General features: G+C 42.6%; 1 protein-coding gene across 1 annotated transcript; it reads left to right on the top strand.

The window, feature by feature from the left end:
* Positions 1-1,489: 1,489 nt before the first annotated feature.
* Positions 1,490-22,311, top strand: LOC116981747 (acid-sensing ion channel 2-like). The gene is made up of 2 exons (XM_033034798.1): positions 1,490-2,259; positions 22,171-22,311. The coding sequence occupies exons 1-2, from the start codon at positions 1,699-1,701 to the stop codon at positions 22,309-22,311; spliced, it is 702 nt and encodes a 233-aa protein (XP_032890689.1). The 5' UTR covers positions 1,490-1,698.
* The last annotated feature ends 560 nt before the right edge of the window (positions 22,312-22,871 follow it).

Genomic DNA, 22,871 nt, shown 5'->3' with positions numbered 1-22,871 from the left:
CCTGGAACATTGCCTATCCGTGCCCTCCAGAGATGCTGCCTGACCCGCTGTGTTACTCCAGCACTTTGTGTGTTTTTGATGTAAAAACATAGTAACTGGTATATGATAATTTCACCTGAATACTGCCTAAACAAAGATGTTTGAAGCATTAAAGCTTAAAAAACTCAAAGTAACCACATCTGAAATCATGTCCCTTTAGAAATGCAGATAAGTCTAATCTTTTAAAGGCATCCAAATTGAATAGCCGAGCTTTGACTAACAGGACTAAATTGTTGCTTTTATTGGCTCATCTTGAGAAATAATCCATGATCAATCTATTTGGATAGAATTCAGCGACATGCTTTAATTGTACTCATCACGTTCACTGGTGCTTTCCCTTAAATTCTATGCAGCACAGCACTGATACATGCACTCGACTGACCAGATTCACTTACAGTAATGGGTTAAGAATGGCAAAATCTATGCTACAGTTGTGTCTGAGGAGGTTAATGCAACATTTTGAGCAGCCAGCTTAAACCTGGATCAGGGTTAATGCAAGTGAGGCATACATGATTGCTTTATTTTAGAAGGCTTGGTTAGTTGTTATACGTGATGAGTGTAAGCACTAAAACAAATATAAACGCCTCTGCACACACGATAATACAGGCTTCCCCTCCTGTGCTCTGCTGTTCGGCAAGCTCCCAGTCAGACACCACTGGAAGCTGCTGTTGTAATTCCCTCAACTGGATGATGTATTTAGCCCGAAACTCCACACAGACGAACACCAGATGCAACAGATCAATGAGTGCTTGCTAATGTCATTCGCTCTCGGCGTCAAGTACTGACTGTTTCTTTGGTTTATTTTATGTTTTTGATGAATTTATTTCCTTTCAACATTCTGTAAAGTTAATCGGCATGCAAATTGCATATGCTACCTTTTTTAAACAATTTGCATCAGAGCACTGCTTTTTGCTTGAAGGCTCTGGAAAGCTTGGGATAGCAATATAACTAATGTGCTCATTGTGAGTCTGTGGAGCCTTCTGCTGTTGCCACTGCTGCTGCCGCTGCTGCTGCTGCTGTTTCACTTGCAGATTGTCTCTCCTCACTCCCTCCTTATCTGTTTGCTCTCTCTCTCTCTCGCTCTCTTTCTCTCTCAGTCAGCAATCCATTCTCACTGTCCGAGGATCCTGGAATCACATTGAGAGCGTCAGGAAAGTGCCCAGAGGTGGTTGGAGTCCAGCAATAAACACCACAATAAGAAAAAGAAAAGAAAAGCCAAGCAATCAATTTAAGGATTTGTTCTCTTATAAATCATCTCTACAAGGCTGACATCCCTGTGGACATTGAGCAGAGCATTTTCTCAACCTACCGGACTGCAGACTGCTTCGTGGTTTTAAGTATTTCATCAGGAATATTGTCAGCTGGAGAATCTTTGATACGATTGGTGGGATCCTTCATCCCTCCCACACTATCTTTCCATCCCCGCTGCTTCCAAACAGACGAAGGCTTTTTGATGGTGCTGTGGAAGTCAAAGGCAAGAGTTTTGCTTCTATCTGTTGTGAAAGGTTTTCATGTTCTGCTCCCCACACAAAGGGCCAGCTAGACCAGCCAAAAACAGGGTTAAAAAGGAGGAAAAAAACAACTGCTTTATGAAACTGACGCTCTAAGTGCACTGAGCAGCTGGAAGAGAGGTGAACTCACACACATACAAATAAATAGATGGAGGAGAAAGAGAACAGCACAGGCAGTGAGGGGAGTCTGCAGCCGTCCACAATCCATGCCTTTGCCAACACGTCATCCCTTCACGGAATCAGACACATATTTGTCTATGGGCCCATGACCATGCGTCGCTTCATGTGGACTGTGGTGTTTATGGGATCCCTGGGCCTACTCGTGGTCGAATGCGCGGAACGCGTGGCCTTTTACTTCTCGTACCCGCACGTCGCCAAGCTGGAAGAGGTGGCCGCCAACAACCTGGTCTTTCCCGCCGTGACTGTCTGCAACTTGAACGAGTTTCGCTTTTCGAAGCTGACGGCCAATGATCTCTACCACGCTGGCGAGCTCCTGGGTCTGCTCAACGTCCACCTGGAGATCCAGAGCCCCCAGCTGGCTGATCCCCTTGTGCTGAAAGTTCTCAAGAAGAAAGCTGATTTCAAGCATTACAAGCCAAGGGTATTCAATATGCATGAGTTTTATGACCGCGTTGGGCATAGTCTCAAGGATATGATGCTGTACTGCAAGTTCCGGGGAGTGCAATGTACTCACAAGGACTTCAAAACTGTGAGTAAAAGTTTTATTTTGGCCCATTTCTATCACTCCAGTTTATTCTATTTTCATTGTCCTTTCTGTCCACACTATCATTAAAACATATGTCACATCAGCAAAAATAACAATACAGTATAACATCGGTAAATAACTCTATGGATTAACATAGTGGATTGGAATAGTTTCAAATTTTACAGTATATATTTTAATTGAGGATTATGTCCTATTTAGTGGCAGTAAAATTAAACTTTGGCTTTTGGGATATACCTGCCAATAAAAAGATCAGTGAGATCACTCTGTGGACAATAAGCATAGAATAAAGAGACCATTTTTTTGAGTAGGTATGAAGGAAGGTCTCTATTGACAACTCTCTGCAGATGCAGAGTCTATTATAATGCTGCAGGAATGGGATCCAATATGAGTCTCTTGTGTGTCTTTGCTATTTTCAAACCCATGGCCTAAAATTAATTGACCTGTTTGATCTATTCACCACGTGAAAGAAATGTTGTCTAGTTGTGTTTGGAGCTGCGACTATAATTATTCACATATGTGTTATAATTAAGAATGCCATCCAATCATTCATATTGCCATGCCAATTGTTTTATTAAGAATGTGATGGTACAATTGTAATCTGCCACTAGACATATTGCAAAGCTTATTGTTAAAAGGTGGCAATTTGACAATATTATGCCATTTTTTTATTGTTGTTCTAGGGTGGATATTTCTTGATCACAACAATGGGAAAATAAGTTTGCTCTATTGAGTTTGTGCTGCATTGGTGCAAGTTTAGAAATTATTGTAACTGATTTAAACAGACAAATGGCTAATATTTTCACAAGACATTACTTTGCCTGCTATTCTCATGGAAGTGCTTACAAATTATTTTGGACTGTTTAAAACCTGTGAATTCATGGAAGAAGAAAAACTTATACTCGTATGTCAATTCTTATGTACTATATTGGAAATTTTCTGCATCCTCTGTTGTGATATTGGGGCAGGTGAGTCCCTGGTACAGTTGCTCAATAGTCTAGCAAATAAGCTTGCTCATGCATGCTTCTACAGTGTGATCCAAATTAATTTAGCTTCACTTTGTAACAATCAATTGAATACTTGCTGCAAGTCACAAAGTATTGAGCAAAGTGAACTTTTATGACTTGTCTGTGGCCATATTAGGCTTTATTTTCTATTGTTCCACATTCTTCTCCTCCTTTTCTAAAAAGAGCATTGCACTATGAGCATGGGCTGTATGAAACTTCACTTCCATCACTTGCAAAGTCTTAAAGTCATTAAATGAACTTTCATAACACGCACCAAGATGTTGCATAGCTGCAAATGATAAAAGCTCTTAACTGCTTACCAGTGGCCTACAAAGGAAATTCTTGCATAGCTCCAATAATAATGCATTATATATGATTCAATCTGAAAAACTGTACAACCTATCCTTGATTGCTGTGTGAGCATAGGTTGCAGTAAACTATATCGTTCTGTTGAAGTAAATCAGCTTTTTCCTCAATCTTCTCATTATAATTGACTCATTCACCTGCATAAACTCTTTTGGCTGTAAATTCATCATGGTAAAGCTAGTGTGGACATTACATATGAGCTTAAACATTGTGTAAGTAGCCTTAACTCGGTTTTTCTTACTTGAAATCAGATAGGTTGTAAATTTGGGTAATTATATCAGAGGTGTTTTCAAATCTGAGGACCTACAGTAATGAATCTCCTTGGCAAAACCTTTCATAAATGTAAAAAATAGTGGCCTAAACGGTGACTGATACGATATTGTAAAACCTATTGATTCTCTTGAAAAGGTAAGAGAACCTTTTTTTAAATATCCAGATCATTTTTTTAATGAAAAAAAAAGTAACTGTTGTGATGTAATAAATTTCCCTTGTGAGTTGTGAGTGTTCCTCCATAGTGCAATGTTTATTGTGTTTTGATTTTTTTGTTGACTACTAATCATAATGATGTATGAAGGCTCAGATAGTTGTGATTTAGTACAAGTGCTGAGGATCCATCTTCTAGAAATCTTATTGCATAATGTACATATCTGTGGAGACTTTTTTCAGATGTGGTCTTTCTTTTCATCCATGAGCTCTGTGTAACTGTGGCAAGACAAGTATTTAATGCACATCTGCGACATTCCTTGATCCGAGTGGCTTGCAGCATCATTTCAAAAGTCAGAAGTCAATCACACTGGGTCTGCGATCAGATATGGGGCAGAGTAGTTAATAGCTGTAGACAAAATATGTAGGAAGGATGCTGGTTTACACCGAAGATAGACACAAAATGCTGGAGTAACTGCAGTCATTCGGTCTGAAGAAGGGTCCCAACCCAAAACGTCACCTATTCCTTCTATCCAGAGTTTCTGCCTGTCCGGCTGAGTTACTCCAACATTTTGAGTCTATCTAATGGCTGTAGATTTCCATCTCCAACTGATATTAATGAACCAATTATGTTTTTATGGATTCATGGTCTCCATTGATGCACACTTTTTATTCCAGATTATTTAATTAACCGAGTGAAAATATCATGATGGGATTTGAATGTTTGCATATAGATGAGGCCAGGCTTCTGGATCACCAGTCTATTAACATACATACTCTGCTCTGGCTCTCTTGAAAGAGAATATGGAGGGAGTATTAAAAATCAGTGACAAAGGAACATTGGTGCAGACCTTGGTGATCTGACCAATGTTGGCCAAACTCAGCCAAATCCACACTCAGAAACATATTGGAACCACTGTATCAGTCTCCACTGAGGTCTCGACAAATATGTTCATCAAGCAATAACATTTCTAGAAGATGTTTCCTAGGCACCCCATATGAAATCATAACTAATGGAGTGCATTCATATAGCACTATGAGGCCAAACAAGGCCATATTGTGGAGATAATGAAAATAACAAAATCTGCAAATAGTAGAAATCTGACATAAAAACAGAAAATAGCAGAAACACTCAGTAGGTCAGGCATCATCTGTGGAAAGCGAAGCAGAGGTAGTGTGTCAAATCTGAGAGGCTTCACCAGGAATGGAAAGAAGAGAACACGTTAGTTTTTGGTTGCACAGAAGGTGGGGGAGAGATGCGTAGTACTTTGTTCATAATATGAAGGATAAGCAGGAGAGAGAGAGAGAGAGGGAGAGATGAAAAATGGAACGGAAAGGACAGACGGAACTGGCACATGTGGCAAGTTTGGACAGTGACGGAAAGCAATGATATGATACGATAGAACTTTATTTATCCCAGGAGGGAAATTAAACTGCCAACAGTCATAAAATACACGATACATGAAACATTAAATTAAAGTAACGAGTGGAAAGGATTGGGGATGTGTAAAGATTGGGGGGGGGGGGGGGGGAGGCAGGGGAGGGGGGGGGGGGGTGAAGTCAGTGTACCCCATGACAGAAGGGGGAGGAGATGTACAGTTTGAAAACCACAGGGAAAAAGGATCTCCTGTTGCATTCTATCCTGCATCTTGGTGGAACCAGCCCATTGCTGAAGGTACTGACGACCAGTGTGTCATGGAGGGGGTGAGCAGTATTGTCCAAGATGTTCTGCAGTTTGAGGAGCATCCTCCCCTCCAAGACCATCTCCCATGAATACAACTCCGCCCCAGGACGGAGCCTGCCTTCCTGATGCTTCTGTTAATCCTGTTGGCGACCAAAAACAGATTACCAAGACTTGGAGATTTTGAGCTTGAGTATGGAAGGCTGCAATGTGCACAGATAGAAGATGACTTGGACTTGAACCATTAATTTTGTTTCTTTCTCTGAAGAAGCTGCCTGACCTGGTAAGTGTACTGAGCATTTTCCGTTTCTGTTTTCCAAACAGCCACAAAAATTGTTCAAATCAATCCTTCTGCATCAAACATTTAATTCTGATGCCAGTATCCAAAATCTAACCAAAACAGATCGATTCATTTACGACAGGTTTGAACTGAGCCTAAAGTACAATTTTGCAATCTGGGACAGGCTCTTGGTATTAACTCTTAAGGGAAACGTCTGGCTTTATATAGAGATGGAACACTGTGTAGTTTTCTCCTGGTGAATCCACATTTTATGTCACATTTTCCTGTGGGCTGTAGCTGGTTTGTACTTACAGTTTGTTTATTACTGATGAAGGTTGAGAACACTATCTGCGTTTTGCTGAGAGGCAAAGAACACCATAAAAATAAATTGATGGTCCTAAGCACTGAAAGTGAGAAGCGGTGGGTGGAAATGTATCTTCTGGTGTGATTGCAGCTAATACAGGCAGCAGTGGAATAGGTTAGGTAAAAAAGTGTCTGAGTAAAGTAGGACTTTAGAGTTGCAATGCTCAGATGCCATCTTGCATTGTTACAGAAACTCTTTTGTCTGGGGTTTTGGGTTCCAGATTATCTGGAAGGTGTGATCATGAAGCAGTGCACAAAAATAAATTTCTGTGCATGATTTGAAAGGATATTGGAAGCATGAAATTTGATGACTTCTGTAACAATGCGAGATGGCACCTGAGCATTGCAACTCTATTCTGCACTCTGTATCTCTATACTGCACTACCTATTGTACTTGAGTTTGACTTGATTGTATTTTTACATAGTTTGATCTAATCTGATTGAATAGCATGCAAAGCAAAGCTTTTTCACTGTACCTCAGTACATGTGACAAGAATAAACCTAAACTGAAACTGTCCACGAAGACAGGTTCATGGATCCCCGGCTATCTCCTCCGGAAGGCAAAAATCAGCTCCTTGGTCTTGCTGACATTGAGGAAAAGATTGTTATTCTCTGACTGCATGTGAGCAGCAAGTGAAAAGTAATCATTTGTATCAGTAATGTCTTAAGATTCTCAATTCGATGGCTCGAATGCTCCTCTTCGACCTTCCACAGAACCTCCACCCATCCCACAGAAGGTACAGTAGGAGGGTGCCAGTCAGTGATCAGTCCTCAGATAATGTCACTCATTCCGTGGATGCGTTGTTACAGCATGAAAACTTTCAATTTTATCATAGTCACACAGCAGGGAAACAGGCCCTTCGGCCCAACTTGCCCATGCTGAACAAAAAGGCCCATCTATGCTAGTCGCACCTGCTCGCGTTTGGCCCATGTTCCTCTAAACATTTCCTATCCATGAACCTGTCCAAATGTCTTTTAAATGTTGCTATAGCACCAGCCTCAACCACTGTACCTTCTCTGGCAGCTCGTTCCATATACTCACGGCCCTCTGTGTGGAAAAATTGTTCCTCAGGTTCTTATTAAATCTTTCCTTTTTCACCTTAAATCTTTCCTTTTTCACCTTAAACCTATGTCCTCTGATTGCTGATTCCCCAACTCTGAGTGCAAGACTCTGTGTCTATCTATCACTAGGACTGAAATGTGATTTTACACATAATGTCTGCTATGTTACATCTGAGTTAACACATTTGGAACAATGTGGGCATGTCCATGTAGGACGTCGAAGGAAACTCCTCGCTGTTCTTAGTTGCTCCTCTAGTGCAGTCAACACAGGACACGTCAAGAGCATCAGCAAAGAGCATGTGTGATGGAGGCAAGCATCTTAAAGTGCTGGAGTAACTCGGCGGGTCAGGCAGCATCTCTGGAGAAAGGGAACAGGTGACATTTTGGGTGGGAACACTAAGGAAAAGGTATTTTTCTATCTCTAGTTCCTTCCCCACCCCACCCCTTACTTTCAGTCTATAGAAGGATTCTGACCCGAAACGTCATGTGTTCATTCTCTTCAGAGATGCTGTCTCATCTGCTGAGTTGCTCCAGTACTTTGTGTCCATCCTAGTTACTTTATGGATGGATTGTGAGTGCCTGCCTTGACTGCGAGGAATATAGGGTCAGAGGCCTTTGTGATGATATCTTTAATTATGCAAAGAATGGCCGCTCTCTCCAATATAGCAACTGAATGAATGCATGCAGATCCACACCAGGGATTGCACATTATGAACCCCACCTTTGATATAATGAAAAATATCCTGGGTTGCTGAACACCTGAATGTTTTGCAGCAAAGTGCTCAGTAGCCCAAACCTTGCAGAGAGTTACAGGGACCATCAGAGGATGATGGTGACAAAGAACATTGAAGCAGTCTCTCGGAACAAATGAGTTTCCCGTTCTTCCTACTGATTCTTCTTGCACAACAGGTGTAGCCCTAATATCTAGATGGTCGGGTGGAACAGACTGTACACAAAACATTATCTATCCATGTTCTCCAGCAATGTTACCTGACCTGCTGCGTTACTTCAGCACTTTATGTCCTTTGAAGAACATTTCAATTAACAGGGCATGAATCTGAGCATCCATTGTCTGCATCATCGATATACAATCAGTTGGTCCAGGTAGTAAAGTAGATCAAACAATTTCAGAGGCATAGAGTGTTGTGCATAATGGTACAGTGTTGAGTTTCAATTTACATTCATATTGGAATAGTTATTCGATTCTGTTTTCTTCTCTGCACCAGTTATGATTTTTGACAAGCAAGTGGCTTTACAAGTTGTCTGGCATTGAAGACAGCATTGTGACTGTAAATAACATGGGACGGCCAAGGACATGTAGTGATGTTTGTGGGAACACTTGATGTTAGTGGAAGGAATGGAGACAAAAGGAATTTCCATCTTGACGTATATTCTGGGCACTACTGAAGCCTAATTGAATCACACAGTGATCAGTGTGTGTCCTCTATAGAATTAAGTCATGATACTTGCTGTGGCTGCATGGATGTCAGCTGTACACACAGGAAAATATCAGAGGGGATTGTCTTTGCTGAACTACTATCTACCTCTTTGGTGACCCTCGCACTATCCTCGACCGGACTTTGCTGGCTTTACCTTGCACTAAACTTTATTCCTTTATCATGTATACTCTAAACGGATCGATTGTAATCATGTATTGTCTTTCTGCTGACTGGTTAGCACCCAACAAAAGCTTTTCACTGTACCTCGCTACACGTGACAATAAACTAAACTGAACGGAAACTTTGACAGTACATTTCATTGTTTGATTTTCATTGCTGCAGGAGCAACTAGGACGTGATTACATTTGTAATAGAGTAAAAGATGGCAGCATCCTATTTGTCTGATTCCTATTTAGTCCAGGACTGCTCACATATTGTTTGTAGCTACAAATAGCTGGAGTAACTCAGCGGGTAAGGCTGCATCTATGGAGAGAAGGAACGATCGCCGAGCAAGTGCAGGCTCGGTGATCGTTTCGCTGAACACATCCGCTTAGTCCGTCTTAACCTATCTGATCTCCCGGTGGCTCAGCACTTCAACTTGCCCTCCCATTCCCAATCTGACCTTTCTGTCCTGGGCCTCCTCCATTGTCAGAGTGAGGCCCAGCGCAAATTAGAGGAACAGCACTTCATATTTCGCTTGGGTAGTTTACACCCAGCGGTATGAACATTGACTTCTATAACTTTTGATAGCCCTTGCTTTTTCTCTCCTTCCCCTTCCTAGTTTTCCCACTAGTCTTACTGTCTCCGCCTACATTCTATCTTTGTCCCACCCCCTCCCCTGACATCAGTCTGAAGAAGGGTCTCGACCCGAAACGTCGCCCATTCCTTCTCTCCATAAATGCTGCCTCACCCACTGAGTTACTCCAGCTTTTTGTAGCTACCTTCGATTTTACCAGCATCTGCAGTTCTTTCTTACCCATATTGTTTTTATTGTCTGGTCTACAGTATATGCTGGTTCCAGAGGGTAGATGATAATATCTCTGCTTGAAGTGTTGTTATTCCATTGAGTTCTCCATTGAGCTATTATCTTGGAATACTTTCCTTCTTCTCATGGATTAGTTTGACAAAGTGAGCAATTGAAACTTCCTGTCCAGGGGATTTCAGGTCTATTGCTCATTCAGAGTCTCAAGGACACCTTACAGAAATTAACAAGAGTAAAAAAACATATAATCGGAGTAAAATAAATAATAAAGACAGAATTAAAGACAGAATTCGATCCAAAGACAAAAAATCAAAAACACAATGTGAAGAGAGAGAAGCGGCAGTTAAACCGCGCCAGCGTACACTCTCCCTTCCGACAGCCATCTTGGACACAAACTAAACATTCACTTACACACAAAAAATCATCCCCTCACAATGGTTACCACTGTGGGGGAAGGCACAATGTCCAGTCCCCATCCTCAGTTCTCCCAAAGTCAGGCCTATTGAGGCCTCCGCTATTGCCTCTACGGAGGCCCGATGTTCCTGGCCGTTCTGGCCGGGTGCTGTTGCCCCGGCGTCGGGAGAGTCCTCTCAGCGGCTGGGCCATCTGGAACGGCCGCTTCCGAAGCTGACAAGGCTGCGCCAGTTTGGAGCTCCCAGGCTCCCGATGTTGAAGTCGGTGCCGCCCGCTCCGCTCCGCAGACCCGCAACCCGGAGGTGATGAACTCGGCGGTCACAGCTCACCAGAGCTCCAGCGCGTCGATCCAGCGCGGCGACCCAGGCAAGGCATCGCCCGCTCTGCTCCGTGATAGCGCTCCAGTGCTGTGCCGCCACCGAAGCCAAGGTGCTGGGCGGTCCCCGCCAGGAAACGGTGCTCTACGCCCGCTGGTAGGCCACGAGGACGGGTCGACGGGACAGCCCGGAGAAAAAGCTGCCTCACCGACCAGGTAGGGACCTAGAAATATTGTTACCTCCTATCCCCCCCACATTAAAAAGTCTATCTCTCCCACAAACAAAGCACAGGACTCACTAAAACTACAAAAAAAAAGTGAATTAAACGGACGGCTGCTGGTAAGCAGCCGTTCCCCAAGATGGCTCCTCCTCCTCGATAAACCCTATAAACCCAGCGTTTCAAGTAGACCATTCAAACACTACATGAACAGCTCAGTGGAATGATATTCATGATCAGGAGAAGCCAAATGAGGGCCATTATTGTAACAGCTCCAGTAATGCAATGCATGGTAATATATAACTGCACATACAACGTGCAGTATCTGGAAAAGAGTCCCAACCCGAAACGTAACCTATCCATGTTCTCCAGAGATGTTGCCTGACCCGCTGAGTTACTCCAACACTTTGTGTCCTTTTGCATATACAATATCTTGGGAAGGTGACTATCTTTTTATATATCCTGGAGTGAAGTGAATCCAGTTTCAAGGTTGTTTCAAGTCACTTTGGAAATCCGTCTTGTTCTGTCTGCACCTTGTTTCCCCAATCACTCATCCCTGTAGCTGTCCTGCCAAGCCCGCAATCACTGGTTTCCTGATAGTTCCCCATCCCAACTTCCTGATGGAAGCTACACTCTTTGTTACGACTCCCGAATGCAGGTACTTCAGAGCCGCGTAACATAATTCAAAAACCAGGTTCAAGTTCAAAAATTGTTTTAATTATTCAATGGAACACAAAACCCAAACCTGATTCAAACAACCCAGTCAGGGATAGGGATGGACTAACAAACAATTAAACAGTGCTCCAGCCAGCCACGTAATGGGCCGTCGATCCGGAAACTCTAAAACCTGCCTAAAGAGATATAACCCTGAAACAAAATACCCGAAAACACTAAGGTCAGCCCTTATCTGTCCCAATTCAATATTTGTTAACAAGTAATGGTGAAATTACACAAAGTTCTATGCCATGTGGCCAGGCCTTCCTCAGCTCACACCAGCAGGCTGCTCACAAGTCAGGGTCTACGAAGAAGAGAGAGAATCCTGGGAAACTCTGGTATTTAAGCTTCAGATGAGTCACCCGTCACCTGACGCAGCTTGGCCAATCGGGTACAGGAGCCTTTAACCCCTTGATTCCAGACTCACAGCCACGAGGCCTGTACTCGGGAGAGAAACAGAGAAAGGTAAGTACATAGCATTCACCAGGGGGGGGGAGCGCCTAACACTCTTCACCTGCTGCCTCACGTTGCTGCTGATGCTGCACCCAGCTCAGTTCTTCACCACAGAAGCAGCGCCGGGAGGCACGGTGGCACAGGGATGGAGTTGCTGCCTTACAGCGCCAGATACTCGTGTTCGATTCTGACTACGGGTGCTATCTGTACAGAGTTTGTACATTCTCACTGTGACAGTGTGGGTTTGTTTTTGGGTGCTCCGGTTTCCTTCCACACTCCAAAAACATACAGGGTTTTAAGGTTAATTGGCTTTGATAAGTTGTAAAATTGTTTACCGGGAATGTGTAGCATGGTAAATAAGGCACACAAATTAGGACATTGATAAGGAAGCCTGTTTCTCAGTCGAAAGTTACTGAATGCTGGTTCACAATAGTTAACTGGAATGTTGGTAGCTATTGTGATAAAAAAAACACAACAGCAATAGCTGGGTAGACCACCTGCACCCCCTACCACTAGTAGCGTAGAAACATTGCAGTAAATGGGGCTTATGATTGGCTCGGAGAGGGGGCAGTGTCATGGTCTGCATGAAGATGAGATAGAATAATGTCAAAATGCCCTTGTATTGTGTTTGAGACAAAAGACAAGACAAGAGACATTTATTGTCACATGCATCAATTGGTGCAGTGAAATTTGTGGTCACCATACAGACATACGAATAAAATAAAGATCACAGAACATGATAGTCTTCAACATAAACATCCCCACACAGCGGTATCAAAGTTTCCCACTGTGAGGGAAGGCACCAAAGTTCAGTCCTCCTCCCCTGTTGTTCACCCATGGTCGGGGCCTCCCGAGCCCTCTGTAGTCGCCACTACGGGCAGCCCGATGTTCAGGCTCGCTCGCTGGGATGATCAGAACTCCGGAACGGGAGAACACACTCAGCGGCTTGGACCTCCAAACCGGCCACTTCTTTTTTTTTAATGTTTATTTTATTAGAAGCAATTGTCCAAGAATAAAGCAATCGGCATAACAATTATACAATTTTGTGCAGCTTCATTTTTAACATTTTATAAATTGATACATGAAACGGAAAAAAAAAGTAAAAAGGAAAGAATGAAGTAAAAGAAGAAAGATGCAAAAAAGAGAGAAGAAAAGACCCCTGAACTGCCAAAGAAGTGCGAGAAGAGAGAAAAGAAAAAACAGAGGGATATGTCCCACTATCCTTCCCTTCCCCTCCCCCCCCCCCCCCCCCCCCCCCCCCGTTCACCCAACCCAAGCATCGGTTTTAAATTTGTGTTCAACCATTCTATTGTTGAAGAAATTCAGTGAAAGGAGACCATGTTTTGGAGAATTGGTCTGATTTATCAGCCAAAACAAGCCTAATTTTTTCTAAATGTAGTGTTTCGGTCATTTCGGTCATCTTCACTGTGGGAACTGTTATTTTTTTCCAGAATTTGGGTATAAGTTTTTTTCGCAGTTATTAAGCCGTAGTCGAGGAAACGTCTTTGGAATGTCGTTACCTTAGAACAGCCCTCTGACATTCCTAAAATGATTAGTTTTGCATCTGACTCCAGTTGAATTTTAAGTGTTTTAGAGATGATATCGAATATTCCCATCCAGAACTTTTGTATTTTTATACAGGATGCGAAGGAATGGGTTAAGGTAGCTTCTTGGAGGTGACATTTATCACAGATAGAGGAGACAGTTGGGAAGATCTTTTTCAATTTAGTCTTTGAATAGTATAGGCTATTTTGAATTGTATCAGGCAATGCCTGACATTTAAAGAACAGTAATGTGTGTATAGTAGGCTTTCCTCCCATATATCTTTAGAAATAGTTAAACCCAACTCGTCTTCCCAAGCTCGCCAATACATCTCAGAAGGTGGGGTATCAACATTTAAGAGAATGTAAGATATCAACTTACTTGTATCGGCATGTCTATTCCGACAATCATCTAATATATCTGGACCCATAAACGGACAATCTTGTGTGTATGTTTTCACATAATCTCGGATTTGAAGGTATCTAAAAAGATTGTTTGCTTTCAATTGATATTTCTCCTGTAGTTCTTGAAAAGAATAGAAAGTCCCCTTCTTATAGAGGTCTCCCACAGTATTAATTCCTAGGTTTTTCCATTGAACAAACACCCTATCTAAAGTAGACGGTTTAAACAACAGATTGTTAGCAATAGGCAGAAGGAGAGACAAATTTCTCAGTTTAAGACTTCATTTCAACTGTTTCCAGATACGTAGGGTACTGTGTGTTATCGGATTTTGCTCATACGTTGACGTATTCAGATGTATTGGAGATAGGAGAATCGAGCCTACGTTAAAAGGCAACCAATCTTCCCTCTCCATTTTTAACCAATTTACCTGTTGACATGTATCGTCCATCCAGAAGATTATATTTTTAATGTTAGTCGCCCAGTAGTAGAAAAGAAAGTTAGGAAGAGATGATACTCCATTTTCTTTGGATTTGCACAAATGTCTTTTATGTATTCTATGGGTTTTGTAGTCCCAAATAAAGTTAGTGATAGTAGAATCAAATTTAAAAAAAACTTTTGTGGAGATATATCGGTATTGATTGAAATAAATATAGGAGTTGTGGAAAGAAAATCATCTTTATGGCATTTACTCTACCTATTAGGGAAATAGGGAGTGTTTTCCAAAATTGAATGTAGGCATATAGTTTAGTAATTAATGGTGGGAAATTTGTTTTAAATAGAGAGGAGTGTTTTCTGGTCACGTAAACTCCGAGATATCTAAACTTTTCGGTAACAATTCTGAAGGGAAATCTTTGGAGTTGAGAAGGGTCTTGAGCTTTTATTGGCATAATTTCACTTTTATTCCAATTTATTCTATAACCTGAAAAAGCACCAAATTGTTCTATAACGTTTAGTACATTTGGAATACTAACTTGGGAATTAGTAATGTATAAAAGTACATCATCTGCATATAAAGAAATCTTATTGGTGGTATATTTAGTATTAAAATCGGCCACTTCTTTCCGGAGTCCGCGGCTCCCGAAGTCCACAGGCCGAGCTGGGTGGAGATTCAACGCTGGCGACCCCGGCAAAGGATCCCAGGACTCCGCGATGTTGGTCAGTGCTGCCCGCTCTGCAACCACAGCTCCGCGATGTTGAAGCAGGAGGCCCAACACTCCGGAGCTTCAAACGGCGATCCCAGGTAAGGCATCGCCCGCTCCGCGATGAATCCAGTGCCGCCGCTGTAGCTCTGGTCCGGTCTCCGATCTCCGGCAAGAAAGACCGCGCCAATCCAGTTGGTAGGCCGCGATAGGGGGACGAGGACGTGACTCGGAGAATAGTCGCGTCCTCGCCAGGAAGTGATTGGGAAATGGTTTCCCCCTTACCCTCTCCCCCTCCCCCATATAGAAATACAAAAAAAGTCCTCCAGAACATACTTTTAACAAACTAAAATTAAAAAAAGATAGAAAAACAGACAGACTGTAGGCAGAGTCTGCCGTCATGCGGTGCCCCTACTTGTATTAACCATCTGTTGTTGAATAAGATTAACATAAACAAAAAGTGTATTATGACTAATTAAATAATTAATACATATGTAATAGATCCTAGTAGCAGGAAAACATATAGCAATTGACAAAGTATGATTTCGTATAATTGTATCTAACAAAAAAAAGTTGTTTACTGCACTGTATAATTGTCGGCTAATTCTGCTGCGGTCAGAGAACCTGTGAACAGTTAACTGCCGCCACCTCTCCATGATATCATGCAATAAAGTATCTTGAAGCAAACCTCAAAGTCTCTGTTTTTTCCTTTAAAAAAAGGGTTAAAAAAAGGACTGAATTTAGATGATCAGTGATTATCAGTGGTCAGATCAATCATAATCAGTGATAATCAGTGATCATTCACAAATGCAGTACGGTGGTGCAGCTGGTAGAGCTGCTGCCTCACAGTGCCAGAGATCCAGGTTCAATCTTGACTTTGGGTGCTGTCTGTGTGGAGTTTGCATGTTCACCCTGTGACCACATGTGTTTCCTCCGGGTGCTCCAGTTTCCTGTCACATCCCAAAGACGTGCAGCTTTGTAGGTTAATTGGCCCTCTGTAACTTGCGTCTAATGTGTAGGGAGTGGACGTGAAAATGGGATGACATAGAACTAGCGCGAATGGGTGATTGATGGCCGGCGAGGACTCGGTGGGCCAAAGGACCTGATTCCATGCAGTGTCACTTAAACTTAAAAGCAAATCACATTGAATGGTGCAGCAGGATTGAAGATCAGAATGGCCTGTTGTGTTCCTACTTCATATATTTCTACATTCCTAGGCCTCAAACGCAATTCCAATCTGCAACACTATTTTCTTCCTTACCTGCTGCACATGATGCATTCTACACTACATAAATAGAAAAGAATAATGGTTTTGTGGATTACTGGAGTTTGCAGCTGCAAGCCTACAACTGAAATGGTTGTGGACATTTTTTGTCTATGGTTTCTATGACTATTTCTCATATTCTTTCCACCAGGTGGTCTTTTAGAGATACACCGCACAAACAGGCCCTTGGCCCACCAAGTCTAACCAGCAATCACTGTACACTTATTCTTTCCTACACACTTGGGACAATTTACAGAGGCCAATTAACCTACAAACATGCATGTCTTTGGAATGTGGGTGGAAACTGGAGCACCCGGAGAAAACCCACATGGTCACAGGGAATATGTACAATCTCTGTACAGACAAGCATCCCTAGTTAGGATCAAACCCCGGGTCTCTGGCATTGTACGGCAGCAACTCTACCGCTGTGCCACTGTGCCACCTATCCTTTTAAAGTAATTCTTTAAAAAAATTAATTCATACTATTTTGTTAATCTTTTAATATTTATCTTCTTGGTCTTATTTTGGATCAGTGTATGCCCATATAGTTCCTTAGGATGCAAAGAATGGTCCTTAAGAATACAGGCACCTACTGTATAACTACTCAATACCTAATTTTGATTTATGCACAATTTGAATAGTTTTCAAAATTTATATTTCTGCATTGCGATGGGCTCGTGTTCTGATCCTATCCCCATGTGAGATCAATGTGACCTCTGGGAATTAATGGGGTTTCTCTTTAAAAGAGTTAGTGCACATGACCGTCCACTTGTGAAACTAAGGTAGATGATATATGGGCACATTCCTATACTGCAGAATTATTTCAGTTTTACTGCAGTTTTAAGTGGCAGTAAAACACCAGACCATTGATTATGGTCTCTGGTACATTATAGTGCAAGTAAAACAATAGGCAGCTGGGGATCTCAAGTCTATTGCTCGTTCCCTGGCAGTTGTAGACTTCTTGTTGTGGAGTTTAGACTTATCACCAGGTTAATTCCCGGGATGGCGGGACTGACATGTGATGAAATAATGGGTCGACTGGGCTTGTATTCACTGGAATTTAGAAGGATGAGAGGGCATCTTATAGCAACTTGTGAGCATCCCTCTTTTCTACTGAGCTGTGTGATACTTGGCCCCGGTCCAGATTGCGGGCCAATTGTGCCTGTTGTATCAATGTGCAGTTTCTGCCAGTGTTCTGCTCCATGCAGTGTCAGAATGCAAGCTGGCTGCTGGAAGTGTAAAATACAATGAAATAAGGAAACGTGTGATTATCCACTTTGGTCAGAAGAGATAAAGGTAGATAAATCTCCTTGTCCTGATCAGAAATATCCGAGGGCACTGTGAGAAGGTAGAGAAGACATTGCGGGCGCACTGGCATAGATATATGAATCGTCATTAGGTATGGGTGAGGTGGCATAAGAGTGGAAGCTGGCTAATGTTGTGCTTCTAATCAAGAAGAGCTGCAAGGAAAATCCTGGGAACTACAGGCCAGTGAGCCTCACATCTGTGGTTGGCAAATAACTGGAGAGTATTCTTGAGGATAAGACATATATGCATTTGGATAGACAGAGATTGATTAGGGAAAGTCAGCGTGGTTTTGTGTGTGGGAGATTGCATCTCATGAATCTGAATTTTTGATACAGTATACAAAAAGGTTGATGAGGGCAAAGCTGTAGAAGTTGTCAATATGGACTTCAACAAGGTATTTGATAAGATTCCACATGGTAGCATCGCATGGGGTTCTGTATTTAAAAGTTGTGCAAGTGTTTGTGCTCGGAGAGATCTGAGTGTATTCTTACGAGCATCTGCCTAAATAAGAACAGAAAATGCTGCAAACATTCGGCAGGTCATTTACCTGAAATGTTGGCTATTTCCTCTCTCTACCGATCTGTAGAGTATCTCCAACATTTTCTGTTTTGATTTTAGATTTCCACAAATTGTTTTCTTTCAGGAAACTGTCCAAAGCCATACTTAATATGCAGGTAAAGCATTCAATTAAGAAGGTGCTTGGAATGGTGCCTTCATTGGAAAAGGGCTGGAGTACAGAGGTAGTGAATTCATGCTCCAACTTCACGGGTTGCTACTGGAACCACACTGAGAATATACGCACAATTTTGGTCTTAGTTTAGGATGGAGATACTTACATTGAAGGCAGTTAAGATAAGGTTCACTTGGTTAATTCCTGGATGAAAGGCGTTTCTAATCAGGAATGTTTGAGTAAGTTAGATATAGACTTAGAGGGTCAAGAATGAGCACTGTGTATGTTTCCTCTTGGGGGTGGGAGAGGGGGGAGGGTAGGTGGTGAAATCTGGAACTAGGGGTCACTGTTAAAAATGAAGCGTCACCCTATTTAAGATGGCATTTGGGCAGCACAGTGGTAGAGTTGCTGCCTTACAGTGCCAGAGACCCGGGTTCAATCCTGACTATGGTTGCTTGACTGTATGGAGTTTGTACGTTCTCCCATTGACCGCGTGGGTTTTCTCTGGATGCTCCAGTTTTTTCCCTCCATCCCAAATTACATGCAGGTTTGTAGGTTAATTGGCTTCTATAAATTGTCCCTAGTGTAGGATAGAACTAGTGTACGGGGTGATCATTGGTCGGCGCGGACTCAGTGGGGAGAGATTTTGGAACTTTCTTCCTTAAAAGGCAGCAGAAATAGTCACTACACATTTTTTTGGCATAAGGTAAAGTATTCTAAACACTAACTCACTGCGTCTACTATTTGGTAACTACAGTGCCAACTAAGGTGAGAGGTTGACCATATCTGCATGCAAATTTAAGATCCTCACGGCACAATTAGAACTCAGTTGATTTTTAAAGGAACACGTTTGTAGAGCTTAAAATGTGTCACGTACAAGTTACATCCTGTGCAGTTATGTTAAGGAAATGTTAAAAATGAACTTTTTACAAGGTCAGGACGTTAGTATCGCTCCCTACCCACCTTCTGCAGCTAGCTAATGTTCAGTTAGTAGCAGGTTTGATAAGGAAACCTACTTAGAATTAGACCAGAACTTTAACATAATGTATCTACCTTTTTAAGTGTTCCACCAGTCAAAACTAACCCCATATTCTTTTCAATTTTCTCTTCTGACGATATTTCTTGTTGTTTGAGGAAATAGATATTCTACTTTGCTGAAACATTCGTTCTCCCTTAAATGAATTGAACCTGTCTTGAGCCCTGTGCATTCTATAGACTTTCACTAAAGTATCTTTATGGATTCAATTTTTTGATCATTCCTAAATGTAAATTTCCTTAAAGAAGTGTGGGTTCTGCTCATATAAAATGGTAAGTTAGGAGCCAATTGATGCCATTTCCTTATTATCTGAACTGGATATTCATTTGTTTTACACATCCCTTCATGCGTTTCTCATTTTCAATGTGGTAATGTTTGATTACCCAAAACATTAATATTATGAGAACACCAGGAACTGCAGATGGTGGAATCTTGTGCAAAACACAAAGTGCTGGAGTAACTCAACAGGTCAGGCAGCTACTGTGCAGATATTGGACAGGTGATGTTTTGGGTCTGGACGCTTCTTCATTCTGAATGTTCCTGGCCCGAAATGTAATCTATCAATTCCCTCTCCATATGATGCCTGACTCGCTGAGCACTTTGTGTTTTTGCGAGAGAAATTTATGAATTGGATTCCAATTCGGGTAATGTGTGTAGCTGAAATGATTTAACTTACTGATGATTCAAATACAATGTTACATAGTAAGAAATCTGATTCCGTGCAGAGATGTATTGATTAAATAATTACAATGCGGGCATATTTTCTACTTCATTCACGAACTACAGTTGATTAAGGGCCAATCGGATAATTGAATATGATTTCATTGAATTAAATCATGAACTATCGTTAACTTAATTACAAATCAATGCAAGAGAAATAGAACATTGCAATATAATTTAGGTTTTTTGTGAATATCAGATCAAAGTCATATCTTATGGATTTTCAAAATACAGATCTCTGTAAAATATTATGGGAGACAGAAACAACAATAGAGAGAGAACAGAGATACAAACAAACTGCTGATGTTTGAATATTGAGCAAAAGTGCTGGAGTAACCCAGCAGGTCAGGCAGCGTCTGTGGAGTTAAAGGATGGGAGATGTTATGGGTCGGGACTCTTCCTCAAACTGATTGCAGTACGGGGGAGAAAGAAGAAAGCTGGAAACGCAGTGGGGAAGGGAGAAAGCCTGGCTTGAGATAGGTGGATACAGGTGAGGAGTAGGGGGAAGGTTGATTAACATATGGATGGAATAGGTGCCAAGGTGTAAAGAGGAAACGAGAGAGTAAAGGGCCTGTCCCACTTGGCTGTCATTTGCACGTAATTCACGAGATATCATTTACTCGTCACGACGCACGACGGCGTGCGTCGTGACACGCACGTGATGCACGCATGGTGCACATTACGTGCGCATGTAGCGCATTACACACGCATGGCGTGTAGTGACACCGGTTGCGTGATGCGCAAATGACGGCCAAGTGGGACAGGCCCTTAAAGAGATAAATGTAGAAATTTTAGTTTATCCGACTGGGTGTGATGGACTGGTGTTGCAGTGGGACAGATTAATGAAAGATGCCAAAGCAACAGGGTTATCTTAATGGGTGACGTTAACTTTCCCAATTTAGACTGGGGAAAGGCTTTCAGCAGCAAAGGCTTAATGGGGCAGAATTTGTGAGGTGTATACAAGGGTATTTCTGAAACAGCATGTGTACAGTCCAACCCAAGAAGGGAACATACTGGACCTTGTGTTGGCCAGTTGACTGGAGAAGTCTTTGAGGATAGTGATCACAACTCCATAAGTCTTAAGGTAGACACAAAATGCTGGAGTAACTCAGCAGGACAGGCAGCATCTCTGGAGAGAAGGAATGGGTGACGTTTCAGGTCGAGACCCTTCTTCAGCCTTAATAAGACTTAATATTGGTTTGTAAAGGGAGACTGTTGAACCTTGCAGTAAAGTATTAAATTGGAACAAGGCAAACCACTACATTAGTAGGCACGAGCTCGGGAAGGTAAACTGGGAGCAATTGTTATTGGGTAATTCCACATCTGACACGTGGGAGTCATTTAAAGGCCAATTGATTGAAATTCAGAACTAGCATAGAGGGAGTGATATGGTTGGCAAAGGATGACCAAATAAGCTGTGTATTTGCTCAAAAAGAAAAGGGAAGCGCCTGCAAGGATTAAAAGGATGAAATCAGACAGGGTCTTTGAGGAATATAAAGAAAGATGGAAAGAACTCTGGTAAGCAAATAGGAGGGCCAAAATAAACGACCAAATGGGGTTGGCAAGTCCAATTAAAGAAAATCCCAATGTTTTTCATATCGACATTAAAATCAAAACGGTAACCAGGGAGAAGGTGGGACTGCTCAAGGATAAAGGAAGGAATTTGTGGTTGAAGTCAGAATGTTGGCGAGATATTAAAGGGCCTGTCCTACTTTGACGATTTTTTAGGTGACTGCCGGCGACTAGGCTGTCGCCACACGGTCGCCGGGCTGTCGCCTGTATGGCGTAAGTAGTCTCCTCAGTCGACCAAAGAGTCGTAGCGTTTTTCTGGTTGCCGCTGGATTTTGAAATGATCAAAGCTTTTCGGCGACAGTCGGCGACCATGGGCTTGTCGTAGCTTGACTTCTCCTGACGTAGATGCTGTCGTAGGTTGTCGTAGGTTGTCGCCAGGATGGCGTAGGTTGTCGCCAGGTGCCGTGGGCTATCGCTGGTGCTGACTTCAGTGAATTCCATTGTCGTAGTCACCGTCAGTCGCCTAAAAAAATCACCAAGTGGGACAGGCCCTTACCTGAGTATTTTGAATCTGTTTTCACCAAGGAGAAGGACATGGAGGACAGTGAGATCAATGTGGAGAATATTAATATGGAAGAGCAGTTTGAGATTAAGAAGGAGGAGTTGTTGGGGCTCCTGAAGAGCATTAAGGTGGATAAATCCCCACCTGATGGAATTTATGAATGAATGAATGAATATGAATATGAATGAATAATATGAATAGAATTTATTTGCCACACAACCAGGGTCGGTGGAATTTGGGTTGTCAGCAGCGGTACAATAATAAAGAACACACAACCACAATAAAAATGTAACACAAACATCCACCACAGCATTCATCACTGTGGTGGAAGGCACAGAACTTGGCCAGTCCTCCTCCATTTCCCCCCGTGGTCGGGACCTTCACCCTCCGCAGCCGTTGCTGCGGGCGTCCAGATGGTAAGGGACAAAGTCAAAGTCAAGGTAAGTCCAGGATCGGCTCTTCCCCACCGGAGACCGCGGCTTCAGGCTGGTGTAGGCCGCAGGCCGGCGGTTGAAGATTTAAGGTTCCCGCCGCGCCGCAGCCAGAAGCACCGCAGACCGCAGGGCCGATGGTCGAAGCTCCCCTCCAGGAGTGATGGTAAGTCCATGCCGCACCCACGGTAGGTTGGCCGCGGGCCGGCTGTGATGGCTTCTTCTTCCCCCGGGTCCCCCACGAGGGATCCCGGGCTGCGGACGCCGCGCCATCTGGAGCTCTGCAGACCGCG

Source organism: Amblyraja radiata, chromosome 16 (genome assembly GCF_010909765.2).
Source record: "Amblyraja radiata isolate CabotCenter1 chromosome 16, sAmbRad1.1.pri, whole genome shotgun sequence".
Lineage (NCBI taxonomy): Eukaryota > Metazoa > Chordata > Chondrichthyes > Rajiformes > Rajidae > Amblyraja > Amblyraja radiata.
The sequence above is the reverse complement of the archived record's forward strand: the minus strand, read 5'-3'. Positions and strand labels throughout refer to the sequence as shown.

What these genes read in the sequence shown, in the direction of transcription:
- LOC116981747 (XM_033034798.1), top strand. Translation starts at nt 1,699, where the DNA reads ATGGAGGAGAAAGAGAACAGCACAGGCAGTGAGGGGAGTCTGCAGCCG. An exon ending in CTCACAAGGACTTCAAAACT is followed by an intron (nt 2,260 to 22,170) that starts GTGAGTAAAAGT and finishes GTTTTCACCAAG; the next exon opens with GAGAAGGACATGGAGGACAG.